The following is an 18531-nucleotide window of genomic DNA, read 5'->3' on the forward strand; positions in this document are numbered from 1 at the left end:
GTTTTGGAGAGAAAAGAAAGAAGGGATACTGGTCTGTAGTTGTTGACATCGGAGGGATCGAGTGTAGGTTTTTTCAGAAGGGGTGCAACTCTCGCTCTCTTGAAGACGGAAGGGACGTAGCCAGTGGTCAGGGATGAGTTGATGAGCGAGGTGAGGTAAGGGAGAAGGTCTCCGGAAATGGTCTGGAGAAGAGAGGAGGGGATAGGGTCAAGCGGGCAGGTTGTTGGGCGGCCGGCCGTCACAAGACGCGAGATTTCATCTGGGGAGAGAGGGGAGAAAGAGGTCAAAGCACAGGGTAGGGCAGTGTGAGCAGAACCAGCGGTGTCGTTTGACTTAGCAAACGAGGATCGGATGTCGTCAACCTTCTTTTCAAAATGGTTGATGAAGTCATCCGCAGAGAGGGAGGAGGGGGGGGGGGGGAGGGGGAGGAGGATTCAGGAGGGAGGAGAAGGTGGCAAAGAGCTTCCTAGGGTTAGAGGCAGATGCTTGGAATTTAGAGTGGTAGAAAGTGGCTTTAGCAGCAGAGACAGAAGAGGAAAATGTAGAGAGGAGGGAGTGAAAGGATGCCAGGTCCGCAGGGAGGCGAGTTCTCCTCCATTTCCGCTCGGCTGCCCGGAGCCCTGTTCTGTGAGCTCGCAATGAGTCGTCGAGCCACGGGGCAGGAGGGGAGGACCGAGCCGGCCTGGAGGATAGGGGACATAGAGAGTCAAAGGATGCAGAAAGGGAGGAGAGGAGGGTTGAGGAGGCAGAATCAGGAGATAGGTTGGAGAAGGTTTGAGCAGAGGGAAGAGATGATAGGATGGAAGAGGAGAGAGTAGCGGGGGAGAGAGAGCGAAGGTTTGGACGGCGCGATACCATCCGAGTAGGGGCAGAGTGGGAAGTGTTGGATGAGAGCGAGAGGGAAAAGGATACAAGGTAGTGGTCGGCGACTTGGAGGGGAGTTGCAATGAGATTAGTGGAAGAACAGCATCTAGTAAAGATGAGGTCAAGCGTATTGCCTGCCTTGTGAGTAGGGGGGGAAGGTGAGAGGGTGAGGTCAAAAGAGGAGAGGAGTGGAAAGAGGGAGGCAGAGAGGAATGAGTCAAAAGTAGACGTGGGGAGGTTAAAGTCACCCAGAACTGTGAGAGGTGAGCCATCCTCAGGGAAGGAACTTATCAAGGCGTCAAGCTCATTGATGAACTCTCCAAGGGAACCTGGAGGGCGATAAATGATAAGGATGTTAAGCTTGAAAGGGCTGGTAACTGTGACAGCATGGAATTCAAAGGAGGCGATAGACAGATGGGTCAGGGGAGAAAGAGAGAATGTCCACTTGGGAGAGATGAGGATCCCAGTGCCACCACCCCGCTGACCAGAAGCTCTCGGGGTGTGCGAGAACACGTGGGCAGACGAGGAGAGAGCAGTAGGAGTAGCAGTGTTATCTGTGGTAATCCATGTTTCCGTCAGTGCCAAGAAGTCGAGGGACTGGAGGGAAGCATAGGCTGAGATGAACTCTGCCTTGTTGGCCGCAGATCGGCAGTTCCAGAGGCTGCCTGGCCACTGGGAATACATTACATATGATGAAGAAACAATACTCAGAGCTGCAGCTCCATACTACTTGTCAGACAAAGAGAACTGATACTAGATTCTCGTTGTTGGGGTGGGATTGGCGGGGGGTGTGGAGGGACCGTTTGGTTTGGTCCAAATCAAATGTTAGGTACTATATTTATAGTTATATTAATCCTTTAAATTAAAATGGCCAATTTGGATGTACTCAATTATCTTAATTTCTCAGATATCAAATTATATTTCAACAAAATATTCTATTGTCATCTGTTTATAACTGTTTATTATAACTGTGCCCAATAATGGTTGTACCATCTTTTGTGCTGCTACCATGTTGTGTTGCTACCATGCTGTGTTGTCATGTTTTGCTGCCTTGCTATGTTGTTGTCTTAGGTCTCTCTTTATGTAGTGTTGTGTTGTTTCCATTTTTGTGATGTCTGTTTTGTCAAATGTTTATATTGTATTTAATTTGTATTTTTAATTCCAGGACCCCATCCCTGCAAGAGGCCTTTTGCCTTTTGGTAGGCTGTCATTTGTAAATAAGAATTTGTTCTTAACTGACTTGCATAGTTAAATAAACGTTAAATAACAAATAAACTATATCAGAACAATCTGAGATGGTGGGTGTCGAAATCCTGTTATGTGCTTTTTAAGGTGGAACGACCCATCTGTAGCCTACCGACGTTACAAGCGTGATTCAGAAGATGGGTAGAGAAATGTGTAGCTAGAGAAGAATGGATTCACTTTTTCAATGCTAGTTAGGGATACTATAGTTCACATTGTATTTATTAACTACAAAAATTCTGGTGCTGCTCTGCACACACAAGCTTGTTAGCTAGCTAACGTTTAGTCAACTCTGAAGTTCAAAGACATTCAAAGTTCCTTTATAGAAGCCGCTCCTCCGTAGGTATAATTCTGTGGGCCTAATGAAGATAATGCATGTCATCACAACAAGATGCCCAGCGCTTCAAGGTTCTCGTGCTCTCTCCCCACGCACAAAATTTCAGTCGCATCTTGCGCACTGCACTTGTCTTTCCATCACGCATGTAAACAACTCACTGAGCTATACCTTGCCCGCTCCACAGCAATCTTCTCTATCTGCACAGCATGATTGATTAAATAATTTAATATTGTGGTTTAAAAAGGAACAGAAAGCAATGATATAAACCTGTACTTTTTTGGATGTTCAAACCAGTTCAGAACTTTATTTTGCTGGTCGAAACAGTGGAACGAAACGATTGGAAAATAATTTTGGTTCCAATGCCTGAAACATATTCTAGTAGCCTTGTACCTGCAGCGCCCCAGTTCTTATTGTCAAACGTACTCACGGACATACAGAAATGCAATAAATACACCGTTTTTTTAAAAGAAAATTTATAATAGCCTATTATCTTGCAGGAAAGAACAGAAATGTTTGTATTTGCTTACAACCCGGAGCTGGTATTTGGACCGGCGAGTCTCTGCTCGCTGGTCCATTTCTCTAGCCTTAGGCTAACTGCCGCCCCCACAAGCACCAGGCACCAACCAACTGAGCCATCAGAACAACAGAAGCGAGGCTACATGTATACATGTCAGATCAAAGTCGAGTATTCAACAATGCGGGGAATAAATAAATAAAAGCTACAGTATAACTCATGATTTTGGCACAACTCGCCCTAATCCACAGTTCCAATTTATGTCTATAGAAATAACCCTCTTCATCAGCCATATCTTTGTGTCTCAAATGGCACCCTATTTCCCATTCAGTACACTACTTTGGAACACGGCCGGTAGGGCTCTGTTCAAAAGTAATGCACTATTTAGGAAATAGGGTGCAATTTGGGAATCAACCTCGGTCTCCTACCCTGCATTACTGTCAAACACCATTTAATCAATGCCACCCGGCACAGAAATAGGACTGTAAACAAGATGTATTCACTGCTATATCTGCAAGCATTGTCGGATCTGACAACTTTGTTTTTCTGCATAAATTATTGATCCCTGACACTTTTGGTTCACTTTGAGCAGAATGCTAAGGCTCTATAAGACTATTTATATATAATATATAGAGCACTGTGTGTGTATTGCCTGGGATGCCCCCTTCCATCATAGGCCGGTCTTGGGTTATGTTATTGTTGTTACCTGTGTTGGCAGTCAACAGTGTTGCCGAGGTGATGCTCTCTGTCTCTCTGTCTCGCTCTCTCTCTGTGTGTCTCTCTTTCTTCTATTTCTGTATCTCTCCATTTCTCGCCCTCTCTTTCCCTAACTATGTTCTCCAATTTTCATCTCACTCTTTGTGACAAATTTATATTTTCTTCTCCCCCCTCAGTCAATCTTCAAATGTTTTTTCCCTCTCCATATCTTTTTCCTTCTGTCTCCCACCTCCTCTCGTTTTCTCACTTACTAAGAGACATATGATGACAACCGCCAGCTGAGAGGTCGACTCCACAACGGGGACACACACTCTCTCACACACACACACACACACACACACACACACACACACACACACACACACACACACACACACACAATCCCACACACACACACACACACACACACACACACACACACACACACACACACACACACACACACACACACACACACACAATCCCACATCACAAGTCACCACAGCCTGCCACTGTGGGTGTGAAACACACCAGACACGAGCGAGGCACCTACACAGGAGCAGGGGAACAGGCAGAGAAGAAGGCAATTAATGGTGGCGTTAGGCTTGAGCACGAGCCGTACTGCCAACAGTCTCTACCCAGCCTGTTTGCCCTGACACATAATGGGAGAGAAGACAACAACAGAGCAGTCAGCTGCTCACTGAGATGGTGGTGGCTCATGTCACTGTTCGACTGAAATTAACGTATTTGTACTGGCCCTGTTTGTCATCACTGTTATTTAAATATTGTCCCTTTTTATTAGAACTTGTTTGTTTGATGTCTGGTCAAGTTCAGTCTCATTGGAAACTGAAATGACAGGTGGATATGATTTGACACACACATTCCCGAAAATCCCACCCATCGTGTTATAATATGCTGCAGCTATAGAAGCGTATATATGGCAATGCTGTTATGCTAGCCATAGAGAACGCTCCCCACATAGTGCTCTACATAAGACTCTAATCTTGCTTTATTTTGCAGCAGTGATATGCGTTGTCATATTGTTTTAATAAAGTCTAAATAGTTCATGTGAATTCCTGTTGTTTCTCCTAGCTCTCTATGTCTCAGCTGGCAGCTACTTCACGCTACCCGACCATGAGCCACTCCACTGCCGTGTCGCCATGGCAACAGCCGTTTTCCTCTCAGCTCTATCCTTCCCCATTGGCATCGGCCCACCAGCTGTCACATGTCGTAAGATTCCACCCCCGTACCCTCTCCCACGCGCACATCGACACAAACACGCATGGGGATACACACAGTGCTACTCACACGCAGGCACACTGCTACATACACACATATGGGCACTTTGCAGGTCTCTGACACACTCACGTATAAGTGTGCGCACACACACTCATGTATAATTTCCATGGATACACAGACAGCCACAGCGATTTGAATTCAAAGGCTCACTCACCTTTCTAACACAAAGCTATGTACAGACACACCTACAGACACACACACACAGGCACACGCGCACACACACAACCTTGAGAGTACACTTTTTGCTGAACTCCGGCATGCTCTTTGTCTTTGGGACTACACAAGGTTTTTCATCTTCTAAATCAAAATAAACACTCTCTGACTCTGCACTCACATCATTGTACAATGTCTGATCCAATTTTCTCAAGGTATCCAGTTTTTTACAAGCTGGGATTTTCTATTTAACACTACCTGGACACACTACAAATGCATTCCATTCCAAGTTTGACATTGAACCCAATGCTAAATTTAATGCAAAGTCCATGTCCTAGATAATTTGATGTCTTTTCATGTTGAGTATACGGATTACAGAATAAGACCCAGTTCTCACTGGTTTTGTTAAAATGTTTTTGTGGCTTTTAAAGTAACTGACCAGTCAAAATCATACTTGTAAAAGGTCATATTCTGTTAATTCATATCCAAATAATGTTGTTGAGTAGTCCTATACTCGTAATTGTGGCCCAAAGCATAATTTGAATTTTAAAAAACACTTAAAAAAAAACCATCTCAAACTTGTACCTCTAACAGTTAAAAAAAATGCTTGCTATTTCCTCATAGAACAGGATGTCATCTCCCTGAGGAGGATGAGCTAACCAATCAGTGGTCTACTTGCATAAATATGTTTAATGACCGGTATACTCCCACAGAATTCTGTTGTTGTGGTACGCCCACGCCATTCCAACACAGAAAAGCTGTTTTTTAACATATAAAAAAATATTAATAATAATTATGGAAAACTATATCACTCATATTGTAAGTAATTATAGGTCATATTTCAAAGAAATCTGGAAACACTGGGCAGTTACTTTAAAGAAGATCATTGTAAAGCTGAGGTTGCAGGAACAGGAACTGGGGTACTAATCGTGTTGAGTAACTTCTCGCAAAATAGGAACAGTAATCATTTTTCCTGTTACAACCATGTTGTTTTTGATTTCCTCACACACTCACAAGGATGCGTACATTTGGCGTCCATTCAATGTGTTTTTTTCTTCTTAAATGAATGGTGTGAAAATAGTACAGTATGAGTTTAATCTCGGGGTGTCTGAGTTTAACTGTTGGATATGTGTTTCATTCTCATTACAATCCGTTTTAAACTGACTCAAATGTGCTTCAATATGTCTCTTTAATTTAGATGCCAACAAGAACATCCTTCTTCTCACAGACTTAAAGATATGCATAGCTGCAAGTGTTACCGCTTGTATCGCCAAATCAATGTCATTATCATTCTTGTATCCAGGGCAGTAGAGAGAGACAGAACTGGTACACATCATATTTATATTGCAGATAGCATAACAGACATAACACAGATTGCAGATAGCATAACACAAACAGGGTTTGAACCTGGGTCTCCTGTATGCCACAAGACAATGTTAGCCTGCTGAGCTAAAGCTTAGGCATTTGCTCAGGGAGCTAACACAAATATGTAGATGTGCTTCAAGGGAAATGTTTTGTGAATGTTAGCTAATGTAAGCAAATATTTCAATTGTTTTGTGTCAGCAGTGAACATTCGCAACCGCTAGCTAACCTAAGTGTCTGTTTCGGGTCTAAACTGCTGCTTCAAATACAAATGGCCATGGAGACTTTCTATTAAATGTAGTAAGAATAGCGAAGTTTGAATATTGTTGCTAAAAAGCCACAGTAGAAATTAGCTATTTGCGACTTCACCGTAACATTATGGGATGTCAATTCAAATCGTTCAACTGAAATTGTTCCTAAGAAATATGTTCTCTGCAATCAAAAGCCTTGTTAAACCCAACTCAGGTCTCCGGCAGTAGGCCTTTTTCAAGACAAACATTCCAACCAACCCAGAACCACATCAAGATCGCAGGTTGACATTTATTGGGATGAGTCTTGTCCTAGATGGGCCAGCTGCAAAGTCGAAATTGGCTATATTGAAAAATGTGCCTTTTGGTCTTAATTTAACGTTACGGTTAGGCATTAGGTTTAGCAGTGTGGTTAGGTTTAGAATCATATTTTAGGGCTTTGATAGCTAGTGACCACTCTGCATAGCTGTCTTCAGAACTAAATTCATGACGAAAAACTCTAACCTGCATGTACAGTGCTTTCGGAAATTATTCAGACTCTTGACTTTTTTGAGAGTTTACCTTAAAATCTTATTCTCAAATGGATAAAAAAAAAAAAAGTTTTCCCCCTCATCAATCTACACACAATACCCCGTAATGACAATGCAAAAACAGGTTTTTAGAAGTTTTAGCAAATTGATAAAAAACATAAGTAGATAAGTATTCATACCCTTTACTCAGTACTTAGTTGAAGCACCTTTGGCAGTGATTACAGCCTCAAGTCTTCTTGGGTATGACGCTATAAGCTTGGCACACCTGTATTGAGGAGTTTCTCCCATTCTTCTCTGCAGATCCTCTCATGCTCTGTCAGGTCTCCAGAGATGTTCAAGTTCAAGTCCGACTCTGTCTGGGCCATCAAGGACATGTAGAGAGTCATCCAGAAGCCACTCCTGCGTTGTCTTGGCTGTGTGCTTACGGTCGTTATCCTGTTGGACGGTGAACCTTTGCCCCAGTCTGAGGTCCTGAGCGCTCTGGAGCAGGTTTTCATCAAGGATCTCTCTGTATTTTGCTCCGTTCATCTTTACCTCGATCCTGAGTAGTCTCCTAGTCCCTGCCACTGAAAAACATCCCCACATCATGATGCTATCACCACCATGCTTCACCGTAGGGATGGTGCCAGGTTTCCTCCAGATGTGACACTTGGCATTCAGGCCAAAAAGTTAAATCTCGGTTTCGTCAGACCAGAGAATCTTGTTTCTTATGGTCTGATAGTCCTTTAGGTGCCTTTTGGCAAACTCCAAGCAGGCTGTCATGTGCCTTTTACTGATGAGTAGCTTCCGTCTGGCCACTCTACACTAAAGGCCTGATTGTTGGAGTGCTGCAGAGATGGTTGTCCTTCTGAAAGGTTCTCCCATCTCCACAGAGGAACTCTGAAGCTCTGTCAGAGTGACCATCGGGTTCTTGTTCACCTCCCTGACCAAGGCCCTTCTCACCCAATTGCTCAGTGCCTCGACATAATCCTGTCTCGGAGCTCTACGGACAATTCCTTTGACTTCATGGCTTGGTTTTTGCTCTGACATGCTTTGTCAATTGTGGGACCTTATATAGACAGGTGTGTGCCTTTCCAAATCATGTCCAATCAATTGAATTTACCACAGGTGGACTCCAATGAAGTTGTAGAAACATCTCAAGGATGGTCATTGGAAACAGGATGCACCTGAGCTCAATTTCGGGCTCATACAGCAAAGGGTCTGAATACTTATGTAAAGTATTTTTAATACATTTGCAAACACAAAAATAATCCTGTTTTTGCTTTGTCATTATGGGGTATTGTGTGTAGATTGATGAGTAAACATTTTTATTTAATCCGTTTTTGAATAAGGCTGTAACGTAACAAAATGTTGACAAAGTCAAGGGGTCTGAATACTTTCCAAATGCACTGTATATCAAACAGACAGAGGACATAATAATCTAACATCAAGGTAGTAGGTATTCAAGTAAAGTGTTAGCCATTTAAATTTACTTGAATCACCCTCGACTGCAGTGCCTAGTGCTTTTCTGTAGGCCTAACTAACTACTATAGGTCATTGTATAGGTTTCAATCATGGCGTGTGTGTTGCGGGTGTCACAGTGTGACTTTGATGGAGGTCATTAAGGAGGAGGGTGATGGAAGGTCTTGTAATGTTCTGGCAGGTGTTTTCTTCCACCAATCACCACTAGGACAGGAGAGTGAGGACTGGACTGGAAAATGACGCCATTACCTCTACACAGCTAATTAGCAGCGAGGTTGTGTTCATTAGCCACTAAACAAAATAAAATTGACAAAAAACGGGGAGGGACAATCTGATCTTTTTTCCATTGCAAACCGTTTTGCTAGGGTGTGCGGTAATGATTACATCCCTGATACATCGTTCTCAGTGATGCATGTGTCAATGATTCAGGGGAGTCGTTCTCGGGGAAACATTTTACATTAAGTTCCCCATTAAAAATTGTCATTACTTGAACTACGTGCAACGAACCCAGCTAGACGCGTCCCATTAACGTAATAAGGGAAACTGACCAATCTGTTTGTTTAGTAGAATAATAGTTTAGTACAATTTTTTTAATTAAATTTGTTTAAATACATTTCCTGTAATTAGGTCATTTTAGGGTGACTTTATGTAAAGTTTGATGTCAACCGCTATACGTTGATCAGCCTCTCTCTCTTTCTCTCCTTTTTTTCGCTAATTTCTTCTTTCTCTCGCTTTCTCTCTCGCTTTTTCTCTCTCTCTCTCTTTGTGATAGGAGCTCCCAGCTGCCAGCAACATCACCCACCTTGAGGTGGACCTAAACGTGTCCCCTAGGGACCTCCTCCCTGCATACCAATCTGCCACGCTGGCCAACGAGGGCTACCTGGAGCTCCAAGAGCTGCCATTCACCCCCATCCATGCCCCCATCATCACCATGGGAACACATGCTGTGCCCAGGTGAGCACCAGAGGCCAGGGTCCTTGTCACAGACAGCGGTTTCACACATTGGTCCCTCGTCTGCTTTGGGTGCCTCACAGAACGCCTGCATGTTAATGGAAGGATAGGGTCCTCAAGGTCCTTTATATCGACGTTACAAGGAGGTGTCCTGGGAAAAATTGCATAAACGGCAGGACAAAATTAATTAGTTAACCGTGACCCTTCAAAGCTAACTACAGCTGGATTAGTAGTACTGTATCTCAAGTGGTGTTGTCATTTAAAGGGCTTTATCGCCGGCGCTAATGCAGTTCTACACTAGTCTCGACCCTGGTATTTTACAACCATGATAAGTCACTCGCATCTAATCAGTCAGGCTTGAGTAGCATTCACGGTCCACACTTGCGGCTGTCACTGAAGTGTGATAAAAGGCTATTGAATGGTAACCGGCCTCGCACCGTGGCTTTGAACATGCCTCAAACACTCTCCTTGTTTTAGCTGCCGTGTTATCTCCGTCCAAAGGTTTGGGCATCGGTCCATTACACCACAATTCTCTACTGTCTTGCTATCTACCGAGAGATCTATGGGTCAGCTAATTTGTCTAATGTGCAGTGGGTAGTATACAGTAGGTGGAACATTCAGTTAGGAGACAATTTAGAGGAGTAGGATCCTGTTCTAAAATAGCATCTCAAGTGACTATTTACGATACAAGACGGTGTGCAGTAGTCATTTTTAAAGGGGGGGCCCATTCTTTAAATAACCTGTGAGTACTAACATCATATCTGTTTACTAACTAGATAATATAGAGCTAATATAATGTAGGAGGTAGGCTATCATAATAGCAGTCATAATATAGTACAGTCATGGTGTAACAGAGGAATACCACATGAGAAATGACGCCGTGCAAATAACTGACACGGCGGCCGGCGCTCAAACAAACATTTTACATTTACATTTGAGTTATTTTGCAGACGCTCCTATCCAGAGCGACTTACAGTAGTGAGTGCATACGTTTTCACATTCGTACTTGTCCCCCGTGGGAATCGAACCCAGAACCCTGGCGTTGCAAGTGCCATGCTCTACCAACTTAGCAAATTTTTTTCACATTTTGTTACGTTACAGCCTTATTTTCTAAAATGTAAAAAAAAAAAAAAAATGTAATACATCAATCTACACACCGTAGGGATGATGCCAGGTTTACTCCAGATGTGACGCTTGGCATTCAGTCCAAAGAGTTCAATCTTGGTTTCATCAGACCAGAGAATCTTGTTTCTCATGGTTTGAGAGTCCTTAGGTGCCTTTTGGCAAACTCCAAGCACGCTGTCATGTGCCTTTATACTGATGAGGGGCTTCCTGGCCACTCTACCATAAAGGCCTGATTGGTGGAGTGCTGCAGAGATGGTTGTCTTTCTGGAAGGTTCTCCCATCTCCACAGAGGAACTGGAGCTTTGTCAGAGTGACCATCGGGTTATTGGACACCTCCCTGACCAAGGCCCTTCTCTCCCGATTGCTCAGTGTGGCCGGGCGGCCAGCTCTACGAAGAGTCTTGGTGGTTCCAAAGTTCTTTCATTTAACAATAATGGAGGCCACTGTGTTCTTGGGGATCTTCAATGTTGCAGACATTGTTGGCTACCCTTCCCCAGATCTGTGCCTCGACACAATCCTATCTCGGAGCTCTACGGACAATTCCTTCGACCTCATGGCTTGATTTTTGCTCTGACATGCACTGTCAACTGTGGGACCTTATATAGACAGGTGTGTGCCTTTCCAAATCATGTCCAATCAATTGAATTTACCACAGGTGGACTCCAATGAAGTTGTAGAAACATCTCACTGGAAACAGAATGCACCTGATTCTCATAGCAAAGGGTCTGAATACTTATGTAAATAAGGTATTTCTGTTTTCTCTTTTTAATACTTTTGCAAAATGTTCTATAGACCTGTTTTCGTTTTGTTATTATGGGGTATTGTGTGTAGATTGACGAGAATTGTTTATATTTTTTATCCATTTTATAATAAGGCTTTAACCTAACAAAATGGGGAAAAAGTCAAGGGGTCTGAGTACTTTCCGAATGCACTGTAAGGATGCAGTATACAGTATACTGTAGGTAATAGAGTGGCCTTTAGGATACAGACGCAGTGTCTGGAACACAGACAGGCGTAGTGCTGTTCGCTGGGATGTAACGTATGGGACTGTCTTTTTAAAAAATATATATCTTCTGAGCGAAATGACCCACTTATTTGAGGAGGATCACAATGAACTTCAAATAACTTTCTTAATTTAATTTCAATAATCACAACTGTGTGTCAGATTGAACCCCTTTGAAATTAAGACAGTGGCTCAAATATTAATACAATCGGGGGTGAATTAAGATGGGAAGACGGAAGTGTGAAATGAGTGTATATACCCATGGCAAACTCGCCCATTTGATAAGGTCTTTGGCATTCCCCTCTGAATAAGCCCAAAACATAATTAGTTATGAGTCTGTTTTTTCGTATTACTTTTGAAGTAAATTGTATTTACTGATATGATTTGTCACATTCGTCTTACTGACATTCTCGTGGTAAACAACAGATTGTTAATTTTCCTTTCCCTGAATGTGCACTTTAACCAACCATCTGTGTCTGCTGCTCTGCTACTTATCATGCACGGAGTAGTCCATGTCAATATCAAAAATGTAAGTTATGGATGTTACCATGGTTTCAGAAAAACAGGTGGGCCACTGTGATTAGAGATATCTACAGATTATGGTTGAAATCCTGAGGGAGCGTTTTGACACTGGTCCTCCTCTCCCCCCAGACGGGATTCTCTCTTCGTATGTTATCGATGAACAGGGCGGGGATGCCAACATCCTCAAACCATCTTAATCATTCTCCCTCCATGTTTCGAATGCCAACCTGAGTATTAGGGTTGGGGTCAATTGCTCTCTTCGTGAATTGAAAACAAACCCTCTTTGAATACATTATAATGACTATAGAGTATAGTATTAGGACTATGTCACTGGAATTGAACCCAACCCATGTCACTGCGTTTTTCCATTAAGTTTGGTTGCTAATACAAATAGCTTTGTACTCTCTAGGGCTGTGTCTGAAATTAGACCATTTTCCCTAGTATATATAGTACACTACTTTTGGCCAGAGCCTCATGGGCTTCCTAACGGGCTCTGGCCAAAAGTAGTGTGCTATATAGGGAATAGGATCGATGCCGTTTCAGACGAAGCCTAGATTCTTCTTTTTGTTTGAGGATTGTTTCCTCTTTTTTTGCAGCTCTTCCTCTGTGAGTTCCAGGAGCTCCCTGGCCCACCTCTACTCAGCCGGCTTCCCCTACATCACAGACCCCAGTGGGCTGGTGGCTGAAGTGCTGGACCCGACAGAACCAGTCAACTTTGACCCCCAGAGAGAGGAGGCGGATCCCCTGCAGGGCAATGTGCTCCTGCTGCAGTTTCTGGCATTTTCCAGGTGAACCCACAGCCGTCTGGTCATGTTTGTGGCTCTACGGCACCATGCATAAACATCACCCGCATAGTGTAGGCTGAGATTGATTCTAACCAGCATGTTATGTACTCTGTTGAACTGTACATTGTCTTCCAATGTTCATATAGGATGGATTTGCCCTGTGCCTCCAGAATGCAATGTATGTATAAGGGTGTATCATAACTTCAGTCAAATGTTCACTTTGTCATGCATTGATCTCACTGGGCGAATAAGTGAATATTTGACTTAAGTGAAAGCTAGGATTCGCCCCATAGTGAAGAAACCACATATGAGGATTTGAGCTTGACTATTTTTGTCTGCAAATAAGAATAATGGGCTTGAAAGAAATGACATTTTATATGAGCCTCCACACCACTTAGTATGAAAATATAAGAAGAGACATTTCCTGTGTGCACTTGGTCGCCAGCCAAGGACATAAGGTGCTTTGTGATGTTGACGTCCAGCCAAGATTACTTCAGTGCACTTACACACACTTACTCTTGGCGATTTAAGGCTCACACACACGCACAAAAATACACACACACATACACAAAGCCTTGTCAAATACATCCCAGGTCCTGCAGCTGTCCCCTCTGCCAAAGCCTGACTTTTATTTTGTCATCAGCTCTGTCATCCCCAAGATAAAAGCATCAGGCATTTGTCATATGCATCACCGACGGCCCTGCGAGCAAAGGTACAGCCACTTCTTTTGTGGCTGCAGCTTTGAGGCTTCAGCGCAGTTTGAAACATAATGGGAGCTTTTATGTTTTGACGATTACCGCTCTGACTGAATTGCAGGCTGGCAATTTACAGTAGTTTACCTCACATAAAAGGAATCAACAGATACTGCTCAAAAGTGCCATAAGTGGGGGGAAATTAAGGATGTGACATTTGTAACAAAAAAAGGGTATTTTATAAAGCTGACGCCATCTCAGCTGCTCACTACTGTCAGGCTTGTAGGCCTTTCAGCATTTTCACTAAAACAATTTCAACCACCTCACAAATACATACTTCATGCCAACTTGAAGGATCTCCAAGAGTCCTCGGTATTCGCGGCTCGCTCTGAAACAATGGGCACGACACACTTTGTTTCCCTAACAAAATTACCTAATAAACATGATGAACGGGTACAGCGGGCAAGGGGGAATGACTGTGAACCAACGAGTCTCCGGAATGACTGTGATATAATTTCTGCGTCTCTCTCTACAATGCTATAATTATCAATCTTGTCTGTTTACTGGAAGAATATTAATGTCTGGTTGTGTCAGAAATGGCACCCTATTCCCTATATTGTGCACTGTGCCCTATATAGGGAATAGGGTGCCATTTGGGACACAACCCCAATCTCTGTAGCCACATAGAGACATTAGCTTGCGCCGGCCTCTTTATCACGGGAATCTCTGCCTGTGTGTCTCCTTGGTCAGACTTTGCTCTTATTAAATTCCACTTCAACGTGGTGGTTTTGATACCGTTCGTGCTCAGTGGGCCTCACAGTGACTGCCTCTCCCTAAACGCTTCTCCCATTTATATAATGCCCAATGATTGATTGCTAATCTTCTCGCAAGGAAATAGAGAAGTAATCGTTTCCGTCCCTAATCTCACTCGCAGCTCATTTATTCCAAGCACCGAGACTGAGGGGACGGCGGGCGAGAGTTTGGGCCCACCCACGGTTTGGAGAGTATGTGTGTGGAGATTGTGTGTGTTTAGTGCTAATACGCTCAGAGGGTGGTCGTTTTAAATCGTGTGAAATAGAAGAAAGTTGAGGACTGATTTAGATTCAATCACTCTACCACCTATAGTTGATTTCCAGACAAGGACAAAAGCTACATTCCTCTTGCTCTGAAAGCAAGTAAACTTGCTCCCATCATTACAATGAAAAAAATAATACTTCTCACTGCCAATCAGAACAAGCATGCTTTCTCATTGCACAGACATTTTTTACCCCCAGATACAGGGTTACAACAGGTTTTTATAGAGTAGGGCCATTGATTTTATCACAGAAGATGAATCCATCCATCTAAAAGGTGTGATGCTGTAGGCCTATAGCTGCTGAGAGGGCACCTTTTCTATCAGTCTCTGATTTATGGGGGTTTCATTAAGTGATTTAGCCCTCCTAATCTCAGAACACTATTGGTTTTGTCGTTTTAAGGAACTGTAAAAAGGACACATCTGTAGGGACGGGGATGTGGGGGAAAAGTGTTGATTTTTGTTTCCAGGAAACCGACGAAGCTGAATGATTGACTGATCTGACTCTCTGATTCAATTTGATTTAATGACATTTTTAAATAGGTGTTATTAAATCCTAAATGTGCTTCTCCCACTGCACATGGATTGGTTCGATAAAATAATTATCATACTTGGCAGGAGCTCAGCGATGATATTCCAAGTAGAACGTAATATTAAAGTGAATATAACATATGCCTGTGTACTGTGTTGAGTAGCAGACTTTATTATCCCCCAAGGGGCAATTTGCTATACGGAAAATAGACAAATTCTGTACATGGACAACATATAGAACATATACAACATATAGCCAAGCAAAAGTGTAATCAATTCATAAAAAATCAAGATGGCATACTTTAACTGATATAGCCTTTAGCGTAATAGTAATTGTGTAGTTTATTGAGAATGGTGAATGTGGTATACATTGTAGACTAAGTCGGGGTTAAAAAATGTGAATCGCACCTACTGTATGTTGGAGTACATGAAGTCAACGTCATATAACATTAGGGTTTAGTGTGAATAAACGCTATGTTGTAGTGTATGAAGTAATGTTCAGTGTGAATAGTGTGTACTACAGTACATGCAGGTTACATCATGTAATGTAAGGGTTTAGCATAAATAAACGGTGTAACCTTTGTTTCCTCTCTTCCTGTTTGCCCACAGGATACCACAGCAAGGGGGGAGCAGCAACTGGCCAGACTCTGTTCATTTTACCTTCCAGCTCTACCGCTTCCCACCAGTGACCACACAGTGCCTGAAACTACTGGGCATCGACAAGCTGCCGAAGAAATCCAGCGAGACGCCTCCCTGTGTCCTGGCCGTCATTAACAAGGATGGAACAGTCAACTCTGGTAAGGGGGGACCAGAGGAAACATTTTGAACTGTACCAACCAGACGTGAATTCAAATAAATCAAATTTATTTATATAGCCCTTCTTACATCAGTTGATATCTCAAAGTGCTGTACAGAAACCCAGCCTAAAACCCCAAACAGCAAGCAATGCAGGTGTAGAAGCACGGTGGCTAGGAAAAACTCCCTAAAAAGGCCAAACCGAGGAAGAAACCTAGAGAGGAACCAGGCTATGAGGGGTGGCCAGTCCTCTTCTGGCTGTGCCGGGTGGAGATTATAACAGAACATGGCCAAGATGTTCAAATTTTCATAAATGACCAGCATGGTCAAATAATAATAATCACAGTAGTTGTCGAGGGTGCAGCAAGTCAGCACCTCAGGAGTAAATGTCAGTTGGCTTTTCATAGCCGATCATTCAGAGTATCTCTACCGCTCCTGCTGTCTCTAGAGAGTTGAAAACAGCAGGTCTGGGACAGGTAGCACATCCGGTGAACAGGTTAGGGTTCCATAGCCGCAGGCAGAACAGTTGAAACTGGAGCAGCAGCACGGCCAGGTGGACTGGGGACAGCAAGGAGTCATCATGCCAGGTAGTCCTGAGGCATGGTCCTAGGGCTCAGGTCCTCCGAGAGAGAGAAAGAAAGAGAGAATTAGAGAGAGCATACTTAAATTCACACAGGACACCGGATAAGACAGGAGAACTACTCCAGATATAACAGACTGACCCTAGCCCCCCGACACATAAACTACTGCAGCATAAATACTGGAGGCTGAGACAGGAGGGGTCAGGAGACACTGTGGCCCCATCCGATGATACCCCCGGACAGGCCCAAACAGGAAGGATATAACCCCACCCACTTTGCCAAAGCACAGCCCCCACACCACTAGAGGGATATCTTCAACCACCAACTTACCATCCTGAGACAAGGCCGAGTATAGCCCACAAAATATTATTTGAAATAATTTCAAATACTTTAGCTGGGCTTGATTGAGCTTGCCTGGCTCAATGGAACCAGTAGAATAGTTGCGCTAACTTGCAAACCCTGCTGATCTGGCACTCCAAGCAGGCTAAAGAAAACACAAAGTATTTCAAATAGTATTTGAACCCATGTCTGTTGAATATTTGCAAACACTCTTACTCAATCATAGAGCTCATGCATAGGGCCTAAGGAAACGGCCTAGATATTAGTACCGCTACTGAGTGTGTTCATCCCAAATAGCACCCTCTCCCTATATAGTGCACTATTTCTGACTAGGGCCTATAGGGCTCTTATCAAAGGTAGTGCACTATATAGGGAATAGGGTGCCATTTGGAATGCAATCCCTGAGTGGTATTGAATGACACCCCTGTTCCTATCCCACGCCCACCTCCTTCTCTGCACCCACCCATGATGTGTGCCCAGAACATATTGTACATGAACACATTTACATATGTATGCAAGCTCCAATCTCTCTCTCTCTCTCTCTCTCTCTCTCTCTCTCTCTCTCTCTCTCTCTCTCTCTCTCTCTCTGTCTCTGTCTCTGTCTCTCTCTGTCTCTCTCTCTCTCTGTCTGTCTGTCTGTCTGTGTAACTGTATTTCGGATCTTAATTTGACCACTCATTTGTTGCTGAGAATTTTCCTGCACATCAGGACACATCATTTTTTTCCTGCTGTAGCAAACTTGCTCAAATTAAGAGCAGGATGGAATTGTCTTTAGCATGCAAGATGTGTCTTCAAGCATAAGATATTGTAAAAGCTGCTTTTCTCAGAAGCTCTTAGACCAGATATGATGTACTGTACCATGGCAGCATGAAAGATATACAGCAAGGTAGTACCACTGCTAGTGACGTCAGGGGTGACACGGCTGCACGGAGGTGGCCTCGCGCTACCCAGCAGGCCACAGGGGCTGAGGACATGCGTCATAGGGATCCCAAATAACACCCTATTCCCTATATTCCCAGATCAAAAGTAATGCGTGCACTACATAGGGGGCCAGGGCTTTTCTTTTTCCGTTCACCAGCTTTTGTGGGAATAAGATCATGTTCTTACATCTATTTCTGGTCATTTTTTTTGTACCCCTTTTTCTCCCCAATTTCAATCTTGTCTCATCGCTGCAACTCCTCAATGGGCTCGGGAGGCGAAGGTCAAGTCATGCGTCCTCCGAAACATGATCAGCCAACTGATGGCCAGGCCCACGCCACAAGGAGTCGCTAGAGCGTGATGAGCCAAGTAAAGCGCCCCCGGCCAAACCCTCCCCTAACCCGGACGATGCTGGGCCAATTGTGCGCCGCCCTATGGAACTCCCAATCACGGCCGGTAGTGATACAGCCTGGGATCGAACCCGGTCTGTAGTGACACCTCTATCACTGCG

General features: G+C 43.6%; 1 protein-coding gene across 1 annotated transcript in view; it reads left to right on the plus strand.

Moving 5' to 3' along the window:
- Nucleotides 1–18531, plus strand: part of nphp4 (nephronophthisis 4) — a 138293-nt gene that overhangs the window by 59582 nt on the left and 60180 nt on the right. The window contains exons 7-10 of the mRNA XM_039011489.1: nt 4761–4883; nt 9479–9660; nt 12904–13095; nt 15997–16184. Coding sequence (XP_038867417.1) covers nt 4761–4883; nt 9479–9660; nt 12904–13095; nt 15997–16184 — 685 coding nt within the window. The remainder of the gene's footprint in view (nt 1–4760; nt 4884–9478; nt 9661–12903; nt 13096–15996; nt 16185–18531) is intronic.

Source organism: Salvelinus namaycush, chromosome 16, assembly GCF_016432855.1.
Source record: "Salvelinus namaycush isolate Seneca chromosome 16, SaNama_1.0, whole genome shotgun sequence".
Classification (NCBI taxonomy): domain Eukaryota; kingdom Metazoa; phylum Chordata; class Actinopteri; order Salmoniformes; family Salmonidae; genus Salvelinus; species Salvelinus namaycush.